The following is a 17,014-nucleotide window of genomic DNA, read 5'->3' as shown; positions in this document are numbered from 1 at the left end:
GCATTTTTTTTGTTATGTGGCGAAAATTATTATATAATTTATTATTGACAAGTGTTTAATGTTTAATTATTGAGCAAGCTTGAAGTAATGATATTGCATTATTTGCTTTGAGCTTGAAACTTGAAACGGAAGCTCTAGAAAAGTCCAAAAGATTGTGAGGGGCGTGGTTTGAGGCCCCGCCCACCCGTGACACCACCACCACCAGAACAGAACACGGGAGAACATACCAGAAAACCTCTGAGCAGACGCCGACTACCACACACTCACATACACAGCCGCCAAAGTCATGTAAGTGTGTACTCTATGATGAATGTATCTGTTCAGATTTATGCGAAATACATTTTGTTACTGAAACCAGCACAAAATTACAGTGTAGACTGTGAAGCTTATCGCTAGCCAGCATTAGCTACTTCCGCACGACTCATTCACTCCTCTCGTAGTCGTTAAACTATCTAGTAACTCAATGAAACCCCCTGCAGGTTTATAAAACGCTAAATTTAAAAGCATCAGGTTCAGAACTCTGTAATATATGTTGAAATGTGTAATAATACAGTGCAAGTATAAGTTGGCGCGTTACAGTTAGCCTGAAAAAAGGTCACAAATGTTAGCATTTTGCGCCCTTTTTCCACCCAAGTCCGTTCATAAATACACACATCTTTGTAAAATGTATTTTACTATCGACGAACTCGCTGGAAGAGTAGCTGATGCGAGGGGAGTTTATCGGTTTCTTATATGGTTAAATGCGCGCGCCGCCTGCACGTGCTGCAGGGCCATAGCGCTGGAGTGAGTGAGTGTGTGTGCGCGTGCGTGTGTGTGAATGAATGAAAGAACACACTCATAACACTCACTATCCAGTGAGCACACTACAAGAAGACAGCGATTATATCTGAACCTCTCATCAAGAGTCTGTCCCTCAACAGCGCTGTGCTTTTAAACGATAATCCTTGATTTTATTCCAATGGCCGGAGTATTTCCACAAATTGTTGGGACTCAGATTATCATATTGATTAAATGATGTAAGCATATTATATTTTAAAAAAAGCTTAGTTGTGTCCTAATGGTATTTCGCATGAGTTATCAATGAATTAATGTGGTCCTATGGGCATGCACAGTTTGAGAATGGAACTGAACTCTGAACTCAACCTTTGTTTAGTAGTGTTTACTTGTTTCAATAATTTGATACACCATCCTTTAGAAAAGGAGCAGTAACAGGCGGTGGATTGAAGTGCTGTGTCACAGATGTCCATGCCACCTGCTCTTTGCAGATCTATTTATTTGTTGAACGAATCACGTTTTCTGTACCTCACCTGCTACTAATATTTGTGGGAAATGGTGTTTTGACACCCAATATTTAATGCAAACAATATTGTTAAAATATTTACAATGCATTTAAGTCTAATAATTATTTAGTAGATGCTTCATAAAGTAAAAATGATTTAAAGTCAGTTTTCCATATAAGCAATTGGACACTATTATTGGAATCAGTCGTAAAACCTATAGCGGTCACTCATTATGCACTAACGTTCAAAAGTTCAGAGGCTGTAATGTTTTAAAGGTACAATATGTAAGAATTTTGTATCAAAATATCCAAAAGCCACTTGCACACAATGCACAGTGTTATATATTTCTTTCATTTGTGTACTTTCATTATCCTAAAGTTGCCAAGAATTTGTAAATTCAGAGAAATTCACAATTTTAAATAGTGCCCGTCACTTGTCGCCTGTCAATGACGCAAAAACCGCGTTATCCCTGGTTTCTGCTTGTACTGGCATAGTAACCATGGCGACAGATGTGGACAACTACGTAGTGCGTAGCACTAGCGGCACGCTCACGCAAGCAGACTTTGGGACAAAAGGAGAACTAAAACGAGGATCAATATCAGCGTGGCGTTTTCAAGATGCCGAGAGCTTCACGAGTCACGACTTGACAGGGACGCCACTCTTGCATGCAATTTATTAGACAGGTGAGCAAATGTAGGCTATTAAAACAAATCAATGTTATATAGCTCAACATGATGAAATGTTAGAATATGATCAGTATGTTATTCTAATGTTGATCTAGCTTACTGCTAGTCTCATAGCCAACAAGCTTAACACATAGAATAACATTATAACTTTCAACACACTCAAATGCTGTTTAGTATGAGAGTGTAACATTAGAGCAAGTGAAACAGCGCTACATTACCTTACAAGCTTCATTCGTCAAATAAACTGACCTGTGTGAGTAGTAATTCGGCACTTGCTGGTAGTTCGGTAGATTGAAATATCCTCATTCCTTTATATCCACGGGACTCGTGTGTGTGTCTCATTAGCAATCACGCCCTGCTTCATACCACAGTCATGTTAAAAACATCAATGTATTCACTCCTCCATAAACGACAAGTTCCATCATTCCGCTTATGCGTCATCAACCTACACCTTTGTTATTGATTTGATGCTTAATTAAATGTTTCTCCTCCTTATTAATCTAATTTTGAAAAGAGTTGTTATATTAAATATGGAATATTTTTGTGGAAACCCAGATACATTTTTTCAGGATCCTTTGATGAAGAGTTCAAAAGAACAGGATTTATTTGAAATAGAAATCTTTTGTAACATTATAAAAGTCTCTACTGTTGTTTTTGATCAACTTAATGTAATTAATCTAATGCATACTTGATGAAAAAAAAGTATTCATTTCGTTTAAAAAACCTTACTGACCAGTGACCACTGACTACATTTATGATCAATTTAAAACCATCATATCGGTTATAGCATGAAAAGACCGACATAACAAACTCATGGTTTATTAGTTAACTTCGGGGAGGCACTGAGTTGTATAATGTCTGTTGCATAATCCAATCTTTTTCTCTGGGTAAAATAATTAAATACTTGCTAAAACAAAATGAAATCTGTACAAAATACAGCAGTGCTCGACAATACAGACTCCCCAGGGCCAGCGTGAACGATGATCGGGACAATTGAGGGAACTGTCGCTGTCCTGATCAGGCCAGTGCTGCATCTTCACGAAAGTGTGTCCTTGTATTCAAGCGCAAGAAGACACGAAAGAGAGTTTGATTCTCTTTCAACTCAAGTTTTGCGTGCCCAGTCTGCCCACACATCCAAAGCGCGCGCCCGGAAAGCTACGTTTTAGACACAGCACAAATATGGAATTGAGTTCTTCTCTAATTCACGCAAAATTATATCAAAATGCCCGTCTTAGTGAGTGTCTTTGTAAACATTGTCAGATATATCTTAAAGCTGCCGTCGGCAACCCTGGAAGATTGAGTGGACTTAGCCAAAAATTTTAATGTTTACAACTCTCAGGCCCCTCCCCCACTATCAACTAATACCCTCCCATCGAGTTCGTGCTGGTCAGTGCGTGTGCACCAGATTTTCTGTGAACGTGCCCGTCTCATCAGCATCGATCAACACCATGGAGTACTCATAAAGTAAAAGGTTGATAAAGTACAATTACCTTTCGAGAAGAAATGTTGCAAGCTCTGACCTCTTAGCTCTTGAGGTTAACCGAGGAATTGGAATCTTTTCCGCCATCACTCTTCGTTACTGCGCGAACTTCAGGCGTGTGCATGTGATTGTAACGTGCGCGAGGAGGGAGTGGGATCTGTGGCGTGTGCACGACCTGTGATTGACAGTCAGATCTCACACCCCCCTGCGCTGATTGGACCCGATGATCCGGGAGCGGTGGATTTTTGCAAAACAAATAACACGCTCCAGGTGGACTTAGAAGTTCGGGGTTTTTTCTAAAACCACCTTATTTATGTTGTTCTGTCGGATTATAGTGTCGATTTCACTGAATATGATTAAAAAAATGTTGCCGACGTCAGCTTTAAATTAACATAATTATAATTGTAATTGTGTACCAGTATGTTTGATCTGTGCATTCGGGTTTAAAGTGACAGCAAACAACAAAGGACAAAAAAATCTTCTTTCCCTTGCTACTCTTGACTAAATAACTAAAAAATCGCTCACTACTCCAATCCAAATATCTGTATCAGAATCAGCCAATAGTTGTTTCTTAAAAACGATATCGGTATCGGCAAAAAAAAAAAAAAAATCTTACCGGTGCATCTCCACAATATTTACTATTTTTCAAATATGTGAGGCTATAGTGTTTTCAACAATACATGGGAAAACGTGTTTGATTTTTGAAACTTCTCTCGGGCATGAAAGTGCGGCTCCATCTCTTTGAATGGGGAAACATAAAATTCTCCAAAACTGCTCGCCAAGATTACGATTAAATTGCATATTTGAAATCACCACTGAAGTCTGACAACTGTCTCTAAACACTCGAATCGTGAAAAAAAAAAAAACAGCATTTTTCAGGCCAAGCTTATGTGCAGTCCTAAAGGCACGTCTCAGTCACATGACTGTTTCTATAGGAACCGGAGCTTCTAATGGCAGCTGCAGTGATGCGATGACTTTTCCGAACGGTGATTGGTTCATTTCTTTAGAAGGCGGGACTTATTCCACCATATTGCGTGTTTGCACTTTCTCCCATTCATAAGTAATAGGAGTGAACCATCTTTCTATAAGGTCTTTGATATAACCATAGAATGACCAAATATCAGCTGATTGATCGGCCTGGCTGACATATATCCATTCATTTAAATTATCCTAAAATTACTATTTCCTTATATAAAATGTTTATCACTGAATTATTCTATTCATTCAATCCATAATTAAAATTTCCTCATCAGGCAACCAGCAACCGCTAAGTGGTACGACAGACGGGACTCTGTCTTCATTGAGTTTTTGGTGGAGGACAGCAAGGATGTGAAAGTAAATTTTGAAAAGTCCAAATTTGGTTTCAGGTATGTTGTTGTAATTTCAACATCTATGTAAAACACCAAAAGCTTCTAATTATCATTGCCTTCGATTCTAGACTGTAGTCTGAATGTTTTGTGGTTCAGCTGATGTTGTCTTCTGTGCTCTTCTTCAGTTGTCTCAGTGGGACGGATAATACGAAGCACTCAAATGAAATTGACCTTTTTGGATCCATCGATCAAGATGTGAGTTTAGCACACAATTGAGATGATATGTTTCAGATGATTCGCTATAGTTGGATGTACATTTCAGGATGAGAATGTTTTAATTTATATTCTCAGGAATCCAAACATAAGCGTACAGACCGGTCGGTCTTGTGCTGTTTACGGAAAGCAGAGCCAGGGAAATCCTGGCCCAGGATAACAAAAGACAAGGCAAAGGCAAGTTTATTGTTGTTGCTTTATTTGCAATTAAAATGTTTTTTTTTTTTTTTTTTTGGATTAACAACATTAGGAGATATATCTTGACCATTTGAAGTCAAAGTTAAGTGTGGATTTTAGTGCTTAAAATAGTGGTCGACCGATATATCGCCATGACATTTTTTAAATATCGCATCGGCCGATACGTTTTTCTGTTTGGCCAATATATTGGAGCTTTTATTTTGTGAGGGAGCGTCAGACTTTTATTTTGACGTCGCTGAGAACGCCAGCGCCTGAGCACACATCGCTTCTATTCTCCATCTTCATCAGTTATGGTCTCTGTTTAACCGTTTTGTCTTAATACGTTACTGGATAGAACTGTTAAACAGAGAAAGTAAATTGTATACGAAAAAGTGTTATAGCTCTTGCTTTTATGTTATTAGTAACAGAGGCAAACAGTATTATACTTTCTCATTTACGGTCAGCAAATACACATTTATATCATTTAAACAAATCTTTGAATATCTAATTAACATTTAATTTCACAAACCTTGCAGACTTGGTCGAATCCAGCTGCCAGATATTTTGAAGTGAAAGTTCAGCTTCACTGGAGTCGCACGATCAACAAACTTTAAACCCTTGATTTCAAACTATTCTGTGTTATATTCAGTTGCCCACTGTCATATTCATGTCATTTTCAATGTGCTGTAAGTATAATCCCAGTGTGCACAAACTTGCCAGTAGAGCCCGACCTGGCAAATTTTATTTTATTTAAAAAATAAAATAAAAGCGGACAAAACACCCTGCAACCAATGTTGGCGCTGCATAGTTTGTCCACCAGAGGGCACTCTACAAGGAAGACTGCTAACATCAATGAGCTTGGAAATCACAACAAACTTATTCTGCCTAAATAAAGTAATGATTACTGTATTTATAACTAGCATATCTGTAGTTCCAGTCCCTGCATTGTAAAACGTAAGTTAGGCAAGCGAGGAGTGAACATTTAGACATAGAGAAAAAGTATCAAACATAGCAGCTAGCCTGTGCATAAAAGTTAGCTTTTCTTTTACACGTGTGTGAAATCCAAGTGTGCGTTACTGTAGGGGTAATTAACACATGGTTACCGAGTCGATCGTTCCCTGGGATGCGTTTTCATGAAAATCGAATGTAAAGAGTTTTATCTCTAAAAACAGATGATCTTATAACGCTAGTATATGGGGCACAGAGTAAAAGTAAATCGCTAGTTAATACCACTAACAAGGCTCAAAATAGCCTCACACTAACACGGTAGCATAATGAGGGTCCCTACATGCAAACCGAAGCATTGAGAACTTTGTAAGTGTACAGTTTAATAAGAAGATACTTTATAAAGACAGTACATTACGCTTTTACAGGCATCATCTAGGAAAACCGTCTCGACTAGTCGAGTCACGAACGCCGTGCTAAGTGAGCAGGTCGATAGGAATTACGTTTGTGAAATCTAACGTAGCGCGGCGTTCGTGACTCGACTAGTCGAGACGGTTTTCCTAGATGATGCCTGTAAAAGCGTAATGTACTGTCTTTATAAAGTATCTTCTTATTAAACTGTACACTTACAAAGTTCTCAATGCTTCGGTTTGTATGTAGGGACCCTCATTATGCTACCGTGTTAGTGTGAGGCTATTTTGAGCATTGTTAGTGGTATTAACTAGTGATTTACTTTTACTTACTCTTATATACTAGCGTTATAAGCTAACGTTAATCTGTTTTTAGAGATGACTCTTTACATTCGATTTTAATGAAAACGCATCCCAGGGAACGATCGACTCAGTAACCATGTGTTAATTACCTCACATAATGTATTTAGTACATCACTAAGTAGTAGATTTTAGAAGGCAGGCAGCAAATGATGATTGAAAATGGTTTGTTGTAGCTTGATGGAATAGATGGATAGAATTAGGAGTGACCTTTGTCTTGTTTAATAATAATACAAATGATGATGATAATAATAATATCATCATCATTGATTTTTTTTAAATTATTACTGTCAATATTAATAATAATAGTTGATTTTTTTTTTGTTCAAAGGACTTTTAGTTTCATATCTTAAGTTTGTATTTTTAATATATATTATATTTATCAGAACTTTAATATATTCTGTTCTGTTGTGACAATAAATTTAATTTAAAAAAATATATATATATTTTTAAACTGCATTATATTATTTTAGTAAGGCTGAGGACTCTTAAATAACTACGAATAACTAATGTTAGGGAAAATCTGTTCATGTTTTGTTACACGTTTCTGGATTTAAAAGAAATATATATATCGGCCGATATATCGGAATATCGGATTTTTAAATCACCAAATATTTGTATCGGTATCGGCCTTAAAAATCCTTTATCGGTCGGGCTCTACTTGCCAGATTATTTCCTTATTCATATTTTTCCCAACAATTTCTTTGAGAATCAAGAAGTTGCCATCCAAAGTTGCACATCACCTCTCTTCTCATAGTGTCGGAAACGGTTCAAAGATTCAGTCTCTCTAAACCCCTCCTTTCTGCGAGCTTCCTCTGTTCTGATTGGTCAGTCTTTTGTGAAAAGTATAATAGGGGCACTTTAAAAATGTCAGTCATGTACTTGTATTTTGTTTGCCCCAAACCTCAATTATGCCTCAAAAATACAGAATAATAGCACATCTGGTTTAAAGGATGTACTTGAGCACTGGGGTTTGTAACACAAGAGCACAGTGTTTGTGTAAAGTATTTTCGGGTCTTAAAATTAAATTGTAGACAGTTGTTTGGCAGCCAATCTAGTAAATTGTTAAAACTAGTTAACCATTAGTGTATCAAATAACCTGTTGTGTAAAAATGATTAGTTATGGTATCAGCCTTTAATATCGGTGCATCAATACTTAGTGTTGACTTGGTTAAGATAAAACGTAATTTTTGTCTTATTTTGTCTACAGGTCAACTGGCTTAGTGTTGACTTCAACAACTGGAAAGACTGGGAGGATGACTCAGATGAAGATGTGGCAAACTATGACCGCTTTTCAGAGGTTAGTTCTTTTTATTCAGAAATAGCTATTCACGTTCCTAGCAGTATTCCCTATTATTATGGGAATTGTGTGAGGAATATGTGCTGTTCTGACATGATTTGTTGGTTTTAGATGATGGGCAACATGGGAGGAGAGGATGATTTACCTGATCTAGATGGAGCAGATGAGGTAAGATTTAATAGTTTCTGTGTGTAATGTGTAATAGGGATAGTGTGTAAATGGGATAGTTCCCGTAAAGTATTCACTCACCCTCATGTTATCCCAAACCTCTATGACTTCGTTCTTCTGACATAAAATATATTTTGTCCATAAAATGGGTCCATTGTGTTGTATCCCATTGACTTTCATAGTAGGGACCAGGGGCGGATTGGCAATCGGAAATACCGGGAAGAATCCCGAACGGCCGGTCCATTTCAGGCCGAACCGGCCGGTGGTCAAAAAGTTTTTTTTTTTTTTTTTATGATACGCGAAGGGCCACAGCAGAACGCTGTGTCTGTGTTTCAGACCGGGCCAAACCAATACTTTCAATCTTAAGGGGGGATATGAGCGGCCCATCCCAACTTGGACTGATCCTCGTTTTTCCTGACATCCGATTGGCTCAAAGGCGCCGATCAAAGGAGTTTACTTTCGGTCCGGTTTGGGTTTGTGTGAATGCAACAGAGACGGACGGTAAAAATGGCGAAAAGAAGGAAAGGAAAAAATAAGAATTAAAAAGAAAAAAATGTTGGCACAAGAGGCAGGTAAATGCGCCAAATTAACAGACCTTTTCCGTAGTGAAAAGGGTGCTGTGGCAGGAGGTGAGAGATGAGGAAGGATATATATTTATAGATATTTTATAAACAGCAGTTTGCAGTGTGTCAACACATACAGACAACATCCTTCTATAAGCAAGGAATCTCTGTATGTCTGTATGTATGTTAGCTGTTAAGGTCAGTGATGGAGAGGGACAGGTTGATGATGACCCCTGCAGTCATATTGATGAGGAGGGAGAGAAGAGGAGGAGGAAGAACCAGGAAACGGACAGGTAGAGGGGCAGTGTGCAGGGCTGGGTAGGCAATCATATTAGGCATATCAATCAATCAAAGCTTTATTAAGGACACACACACAAAAATAAAAATACAGCACAAAATTACATATTTACATATAGGATATGCCAGTAGTTCCACATACTAGATAATAACCTGACTCAAGCACAGATTGAATTAGAAAATGTATTATTCTTAGTCATATTTATTACTGATGTTCTTCTCATGCATATGTGGCTGTACAATCAGTGAACAGAGGCAGGGTCCAGCACAGGGGAAGCTGAGCCAGTTGAAAGTGAGGACGGACACACACACACACAAATTATGGGACTGCATTGTAGTTTTTGAGTATCTGAGTTGGTATGTGTGAGTATTTCTAACTATTTTCTCACTCCGACTGACTGTACACATGACATGCTGCTGGTAGTTAGCAGTATACTGTGACTTATGTGTTCGAGATTAGGTTTTGCTGACCTGGTTGTGTTCAGTGCAGTGGTGACTTGCTTATACAACCTGAGGAGGCAGGTGTCATCCTAAAGTTTCTTGAAGGTCTTCAGCGTAATCTGATTCTCTTTATACCATAAAAACACTATTAGAATTAAAATAACTGCAAAAAATCCTTCTGCTCGTGCACCAATGGCACTCCATCTTAAAGTCCCGGGCTGAATTTCAGTCCCAGTACATCCCTGGTAGGGACAAAAACATTCTTCAAAATATCTTTTGTGTTCCACTGAAGAAAAAGTCATAGAGGTTTGGACCGATGTTAGGTGAGTAAATGATGACACTTTACAGTGAAGTATCCCTTTAAAGCAGTAGTTGACCCGAAAATAATCCCTTAATTTACTCGCCCTCAAACCATCCTAGGTGTGTATGACTTTCTTCTTTCAGCCGAACACAATCTGAGTGATATTAAATAATATCCTGACTCTTCCCAGTAATTGGCATTGAATAGCACCCGAGATTCTGAAGCTCCAAAAATAAAATAAAAGTAATCCATGATACAAATCCAATGGGTTAATGAATGCCTTCAGAAGCGAAGCGGTAGGGTTTTTGTATATACATTTAAAACTTTATAAATTTTAATCACTGGTGCGTGTTCACAAGAGTCTAGTTCCCGCGGAATGGTGACCTCTGACCCGACGTAGGTGTAGTGTAAGCTTAGGTGAGAGTTAATGAATGGCGACGCGTATAGGAGAGAGCAAAACGAAACGAGGAGTTTTAAAGACCAGTGTCAGAGGATTACAATATAAGAGAAGAGGAGCTTGAGTTCATAAACTCTCACCTGAGTTTATGCTACTCCTGCGTCATGCGTCGGGTCAGAGGTCACTCTTCCGCTGGAACTAGACTCAAGTACAACCTTTACCGGAAGCCAGTGATTATAGTTTACATCGTTTTTTTTAAATATGGATACAAAAACGTATGACTTTGCTTCAGAAGGCACTGGAGCCGTATGGATTACTTCTATGATGGATGGATGCGCTTTTTGGAGCTTCAAAATCTGTTACTAGTAATTCACATTATAAAGCTTTGAAGAGAAAGGATATATTTTATTATAACTCCGATTGTATTCATCAGAGAGAAGAAAGTCATAAACACCTAGGAGGATGGCTTGAGGGTGAGTAAATCATGGGATCATTTTCTTTTTTTCTGTGAACTCTTAAGTTTCATCTTAAACTAGGGATGTGCAAACCCACTTATTTGTAATCGACTAGTTGAGGTTTTCTAAATGATTATTCAACTAGTCAGCCTTGTATAATTAGGCTCATTTTGGGCGGGTCACATCCAGTCAGATGCGGTTCTTGAGGGGGTGGAGCACAACGGGATGAACAGAACACAGAGTTCTCAACACACTTTTAACAGTTGGTCGTTTTCTTTTCAGGAATCAGCTGATAGTGATGATGAAAGTAAGTTTTCCTCTTTTTCTAGCTTATACTTTCAGTTCAGTACTTTTTTAAAAAGGGGTAGTTCACCCGAAAGTCATGATTTACGTCATTCACTGTTTTCATTTGACTGTTTTTGATATATATATATATATATATATATATATATATATATATATATATATATATATATATATATATATATATATATACTCTTAATTTGTATCTACCCATTTCAAGTTATCTAAATCTAATCAACACTTTAAAGCTTTAAAATGTACATAAAGACAGTAAACATAATCCAAATGAATCAAGTTGTTTAATCTAAGTCTTAAATAATGAAACATCGATTAATATGATTGTGAATAGATTTAATTTATTCACATATAATCACTGCAATCAACGCACATACATTGAGCATATCAAATATAGAAAACAGAAGCTCAACTGTACTTGCTTGACATGTGAGAACAGAAATTTCCCTTCTTGTCGTTCCAAACTTGTATGACTTTCATGTATTGAATGTGAAAGGTGAACTTTTAGAAGTCATTGAGTAATTTAGAATGTCCTGGTGAGTTCCAAAAAGAAACAAAAGCACTAGTGTAAGTGTGAACTTCAGTCCACATTCATTGTAACTGCAAGAAGAGCAGCCGTTACATTTACACAAGTACATAATGGATTTTATTCATTCGTGTTTTACAGAAGAAAGTTGGAACAAAATGAGACTAAAGCCCAAAGTATACTTCGTCCCAAAGTACATTCCGCGACGGTCCAATCACTGACCCTGTGACGTAATTTTGTTCTTTTCCTTCAACATGTTTGTGTTTGTTTCCCCCCCAGAAATGCCAGATCTGGAATAAGCGGCTGGCACGTTGTGGACAGACAGAGGAGGAGGGGGATGACATGCGAATGAAAAGAGCCGTCATCTAAATGGTACATGATCTGAAAGAGCAAAGCTGAATTGATTGAGATCAGTGGATTCATAAGCATCACCTCTGTCCACGCCGTGGCTGCACTCCAGAAGATCGACTTCACCCTGTTGGGAGTTTATATGCATATTGTTGTACAGAGCTTCGTCGTCCCTCTCCTTATGAGCAGTCCTGGCTTTTTTTTGTTTTCTTTTAATCTGTACTAAAACATCGTGTATACTTAAACTGTTTGGAAATACTGCACTGTATTCATATTTTTTCAACTGATAAGCAATAGATGTAATGGAAAGTTTCTTTTTTATTGTGAGGCATTGAAATTAAAATGGAAAGTGACAAACTTTGCAGAGGTGAAGGTATAGTTTGTGTCTTGTAAAATCTGTATAGTGGACGACCTTGTGATTAAAGCGTAAGAACTGTGAGTAGCAGTTATTAGACATAAGACCCACCTCCCCAACATACTTCAATCATCTCCTAACATTAGCCCTCATGTCTCTTGACGTGGTACCAGATTTGTTGGTGCTTGATATTTTCTGCTGACTCCCTCTGAAATGATCCAGTTTCCCGAAGTCTATATTGGCACTGTATTTGGTATTGGACTGTTAATGTCTTTAATATTATGACTGCAGTATGATGTCTTTACTGGGAAACAGAGAGGTATTGTATGTTCCAGATCAAGTCTAAAACAAAAAGACCAAATAAGTTTGCACTATCAAAAAAATTGGGACTGTTTTGTGCACATTGCTTGTTTTCAAAAGAAAAAAAGCTTTCAATTTTGTCTACGTATTTCTAATAAACTGCTCAATGCTCACCTTTTCATTTTGTCTGCTAAACTGTTAAATGGATAGTTTGCCACATTCCAAACTCGAGGAACGCAATAGAATTTTGGAAAAATGTCAGAATATCTTTGTGTTCCACAGAAGAAAGATTTGGTATGACATGATGACAGATGTTTCATTTCTGGGCGAATTAACAAAAATGTAATTAGTTAGCGGTTAAATATTTTGATCAGTTAAAATGTGTAAAAGTACATATTTGTGCTCTAAAGCATATTGACTAGTTTAGATGCCCTTTGAATGTACAGGATTTGAAAATAGTTAGCAGTCATTATAGGGTTATAGTCCCCCATCAGGCAACTTGGATTCAAGTAAATGCATAATAATGATAAAACATTAGCAAGTGAAGTTCCAGGGGGTACAAATGTGTTTTACCTTCCAACTCCGTATTTCCAGTGGCGTACTTAATAATCATTCGCAACTCGCCCTTTTTTTTTTTTTTTTTTACAACATTACGCCGCGAGGTCACGAAGGAGGTGCTTTAATAACAGGTTCATAGAGATGCACGCGCTCGCCCTATGACTGCATGCGGATACTTCACACATTACGCATGCCTATGCATCATTTTCTACCATGTTAATTAAATAGAAATATGGCCACCTATGCAAAAGTGTGATATTGTGGATAAATAGAGTGATTTTATGTATTTTGTATGTCTTATGGGATGAATGGCATGGCCTCGGCTCTCCCTCTCCGTAGCGGACCATCACTTCCTACAGCCGCATTCTGGCTGCGCATCCATTCCTCTCCAGTGGCTCCAGACTGATCAGCGCGCTCTGGGTCCTAAAGCCCGACCCCCTCCGTTCCGCTCTGCGCTCTACTCGTTATCCTTGACGTCTGCCCCACTTATACAGTAGCATGTAGTTTGGGTATTTAAAAAAATGGGGGCGTTTTATTGAAATTAATAGTGAGAATGTGTTTGTAATTACAACTAAGGGCACGTTTACACAACAATGATATACAAAAAATGGAAAAGCTTTTCCTCTGCGTTTTTCGCGTACAGGCGACAACATTGTCAAAACGATCCCGTTCACACGGGCGAAAACGATTGAAATCGTTGTATTATTCATGCCAGGCCAGTAGATGGCGATGTCACTTTGTAAAGAAACACTACACCTATAGACTGAACAGGTAATATGCATGATTCGCCTGACGTGACCGTTTTCACAAGTTCACGTTTTTGTAGTTTAGGCGACACAGGGACGATAACAGTAACGTTTTATAAAAACTTTCACTTTAAAACCCGTTTTCAAAAGTTTGTGTTTCCAGGCCACCAAAACGCTGTTGTCGTGTTATTTTCCGTGTTTAGTTGAAAACAGTGTTGTGCAAACGGCCCCTAAATTTGTTGGTTGCAACCGGGCTCTGATCTTTCTCTCAATCAGACATGATGCATGATCTAATAGATAGGCTTTCTTTAACACTTTTAAAGATGCTGTACCACATATGTGTACCACATATAAAATGTGCCTAAACCTAACAGATATCACTGTGTGACAGACAGCCCATAGGCTCTAATGAGACCAATACAGTCTTGTGTTAGCCAGTCAGAGGCAACCCTCTGAATCTTCTTAGATATACCAGGCCTGGTTTCACAGACAGGGCTAAGATTAAGCCAGGACTAGGCCTTAGTTAAATTAGGACATTTAAGTAGCTTTTATAAATGTGCCTTTAAAAAAAATAAACATTACTGGTGTGCATCTTGAGACAAAACAATGACACAGCTCAAACATGCATTTTAGTCTGGTAAAATATAGGCTTAAGCCTTGTGTGTGAAACCAGGCAATTGCATATACATACAATATATGGCAATTATGGAAATGTATTATACTGCAATTATGGAAATGTATTATAGTTTACATTTATATTAAATGCAATTAGTCCTTATTTGACCCATTTAAGAAAGTTAATCTTTATATGTCATTTCATAATTACTTGTATTGTCTTTGAAATATGGTTAAAGTGTGCTGAATACTGACAAGCATTTGTGGTAAACTAAAATAAATGTCATTTCAATTGAAACTTGTATGGCATGCCTTTAAATAGGCCTATATTTGTAATTACATAGTTGTAATGATGAAGTTGTAATTTAATACATTTTAAGATATATTTACTTTAAATGTAATATCACATAACATGTAAAAAAAAACTAAGTAAGTGTACTTCTTTGAAACACAGCAGAAATATAAAAAAATATTTTTATTAATATATTATCTGCATTCTGCAACTTAAGTATCGTCGTATCGATGAAGACTTCAATGAGAGTCTGGTTGACACAATCTCTGCTGACACTTCAGGGTTGCGTTGTGGTCGTGTCCAGGTGCAGGTCCTCCATCTGGTCTGGATACGGCCCGGATCCGGCTGACTACATCATGCGTTGTGGTCGTGTCCAGGCGCAGGTCCTCCTTCTGATCTGGATACGGCCCGGATCCGGCTGACTACATCATGCGTTGTGGTCGTGTCCAGGCGCAGGTCCTCCTTCTGATCTGGATACGGCCCGGATCCGGCTGACTACATCATGCGTTGTGGTCGTGTCCAGGCGCAGGTCCTCCTTCTGATCTGGATACGGCCCGGATCCGGCTGACTACATCATGCGTTGTGGTCGTGTCCAGGCGCAGGTCCTCCATCTGGTCTGGATACGGCCCGGATCCGGCTGACTACATCATGCGTTGTGGGCGTGTCCAAGTGCAGGTCCTCCTTCTGATCTGGATACGGCCTGGATCCGGCTGACTACATCATGCGTTGTGGTCGTGTCCAGGCGCAGGTCCTCCTTCTGATCTGGATACGGCCTGGATCCGGCTGACTACATCATGCGTTGTGGTCGTGTCCAGGCGCAGGTCCTCCATCTGGTCTGGATACGGCCCGGATCCGGCTGACTACATCATGCGTTGTGGTCGTGTCTCCATCTGGTCTGGATACGGCCCGGATCCGGCTGACTACATCATGCGTTGTGGTCGTGTCCAGGCGCAGGTCCTCCATCTGGTCTGGATACGGCCCGGATCCGGCTGACTACATCATGCGTTGTGGTCGTGTCCAGGCGCAGGTCCTCCATCTGATCTGGATATGGCCTGGATCCGGCTGACTACAGTAAACCTCGGAATAAGCAGAAAGACTAATATTAGTGTAGATGCCATTCTTCTTATGATGTAACGAGTACATTGGGTGTTATAGGAAGTGTTCCCTGTTCCGGCTGACCTAATTTATGCAGCTTAATAATGGTGTCTCTACAGTGGACATGTAAATCAATGCCATGTTTCGTAACAGAAAGTCATATTTGATTAAAATCACATTACATTTCCTGAGATACATTTCACATTACATTTACACATCACATTTCCAGAGATGCTGATTTATGAAAATAAGTAAAATTTAAATGATACAAAATATTATCATATTTCCACAAGAGTGCTAAATTCGATCACTAAATTTAATGTCAGTCATGTTTAAAGACCAAGAAGTTGTGGTGAAGCCTCCAAACATTATACTGTCTCTGAAAAGCCCTGAATGTAAAACTGTGCCATCATGTGTGGTGTAGAAATTCACTTAAATGTAATGTAATATAAAAAGTCTGGGTCCCAGGAGGACACAACTAAACACTTCTTTTCCACAAGGGCATTGTGGGTCAACAACACTGGTTTGTTCGGCCCGTAGTGCGCTAGTCGGCGCTAAGACCCGGAGGCGCGCGCCCGTCTAACCGTCATCCACTTCCTCTTTCGGCTCGCTCTCTTTCTCTCTCTGTGATCATGGCTGCGCTCAAACATTACCAGCCATGTTTGCAAATCTGAAACCCAAAGGTTAGCGTTTTAGCCGTTTATTATTCACATCGCTTACACCCTCTTCATCAACACTGGTCCTTTGCCGGGGGTCCAGAACCCCTGTCTCCTGTGCGATCGGCACATATCAAGGTTGGGCAGTTTTATTATCATTATACGGGGGGAAACTTTTGAGAGTGTGTTGTGTGGGTGATGATGATGCTACCTCATTTTCTCTAACCGTATATCGGGAAAATAACGTGAATTAATCAACGAAAGATGACCTTCCGAGACGATATTATTTGTTAATATTGCATTTGTACAGGCAAGCTTTAAAAACATTAGCCACTCATAGTGTCTTAGAGACCACAAACCCT

General features: G+C 38.8%; 2 protein-coding genes across 2 annotated transcripts in view; both read left to right on the top strand.

Moving 5' to 3' along the window:
• The first annotated feature begins 162 nt into the window (after nt 1-162).
• Nucleotides 163-12,863, top strand: ptges3b (prostaglandin E synthase 3b (cytosolic)). The gene is made up of 8 exons (XM_084099989.1): nt 163-288; nt 4,700-4,813; nt 4,942-5,011; nt 5,108-5,206; nt 8,132-8,221; nt 8,333-8,389; nt 11,126-11,150; nt 11,967-12,863. Coding segments are annotated over exons 1-8 (477 nt in total). The 5' UTR covers nt 163-286; the 3' UTR covers nt 11,987-12,863.
• Nucleotides 12,864-16,603: 3,740 nt separating this feature from the next.
• baz2a (bromodomain adjacent to zinc finger domain, 2A) overlaps nt 16,604-17,014 on the top strand; it is a 30,322-nt gene continuing 29,911 nt past the window's right edge. The window contains exon 1 of the mRNA XM_084097951.1: nt 16,604-16,790. The gene's annotated coding sequence lies outside the window, so the exon portion shown is untranslated. The remainder of the gene's footprint in view (nt 16,791-17,014) is intronic.

This window comes from Abramis brama (genome assembly GCF_963993115.1).
Source record: "Abramis brama genome assembly, chromosome: 22".
Taxonomy (NCBI): Eukaryota; Metazoa; Chordata; class Actinopteri; order Cypriniformes; family Leuciscidae; genus Abramis; species Abramis brama.
This window is presented reverse-complemented; position numbering and strand designations above follow the sequence as displayed.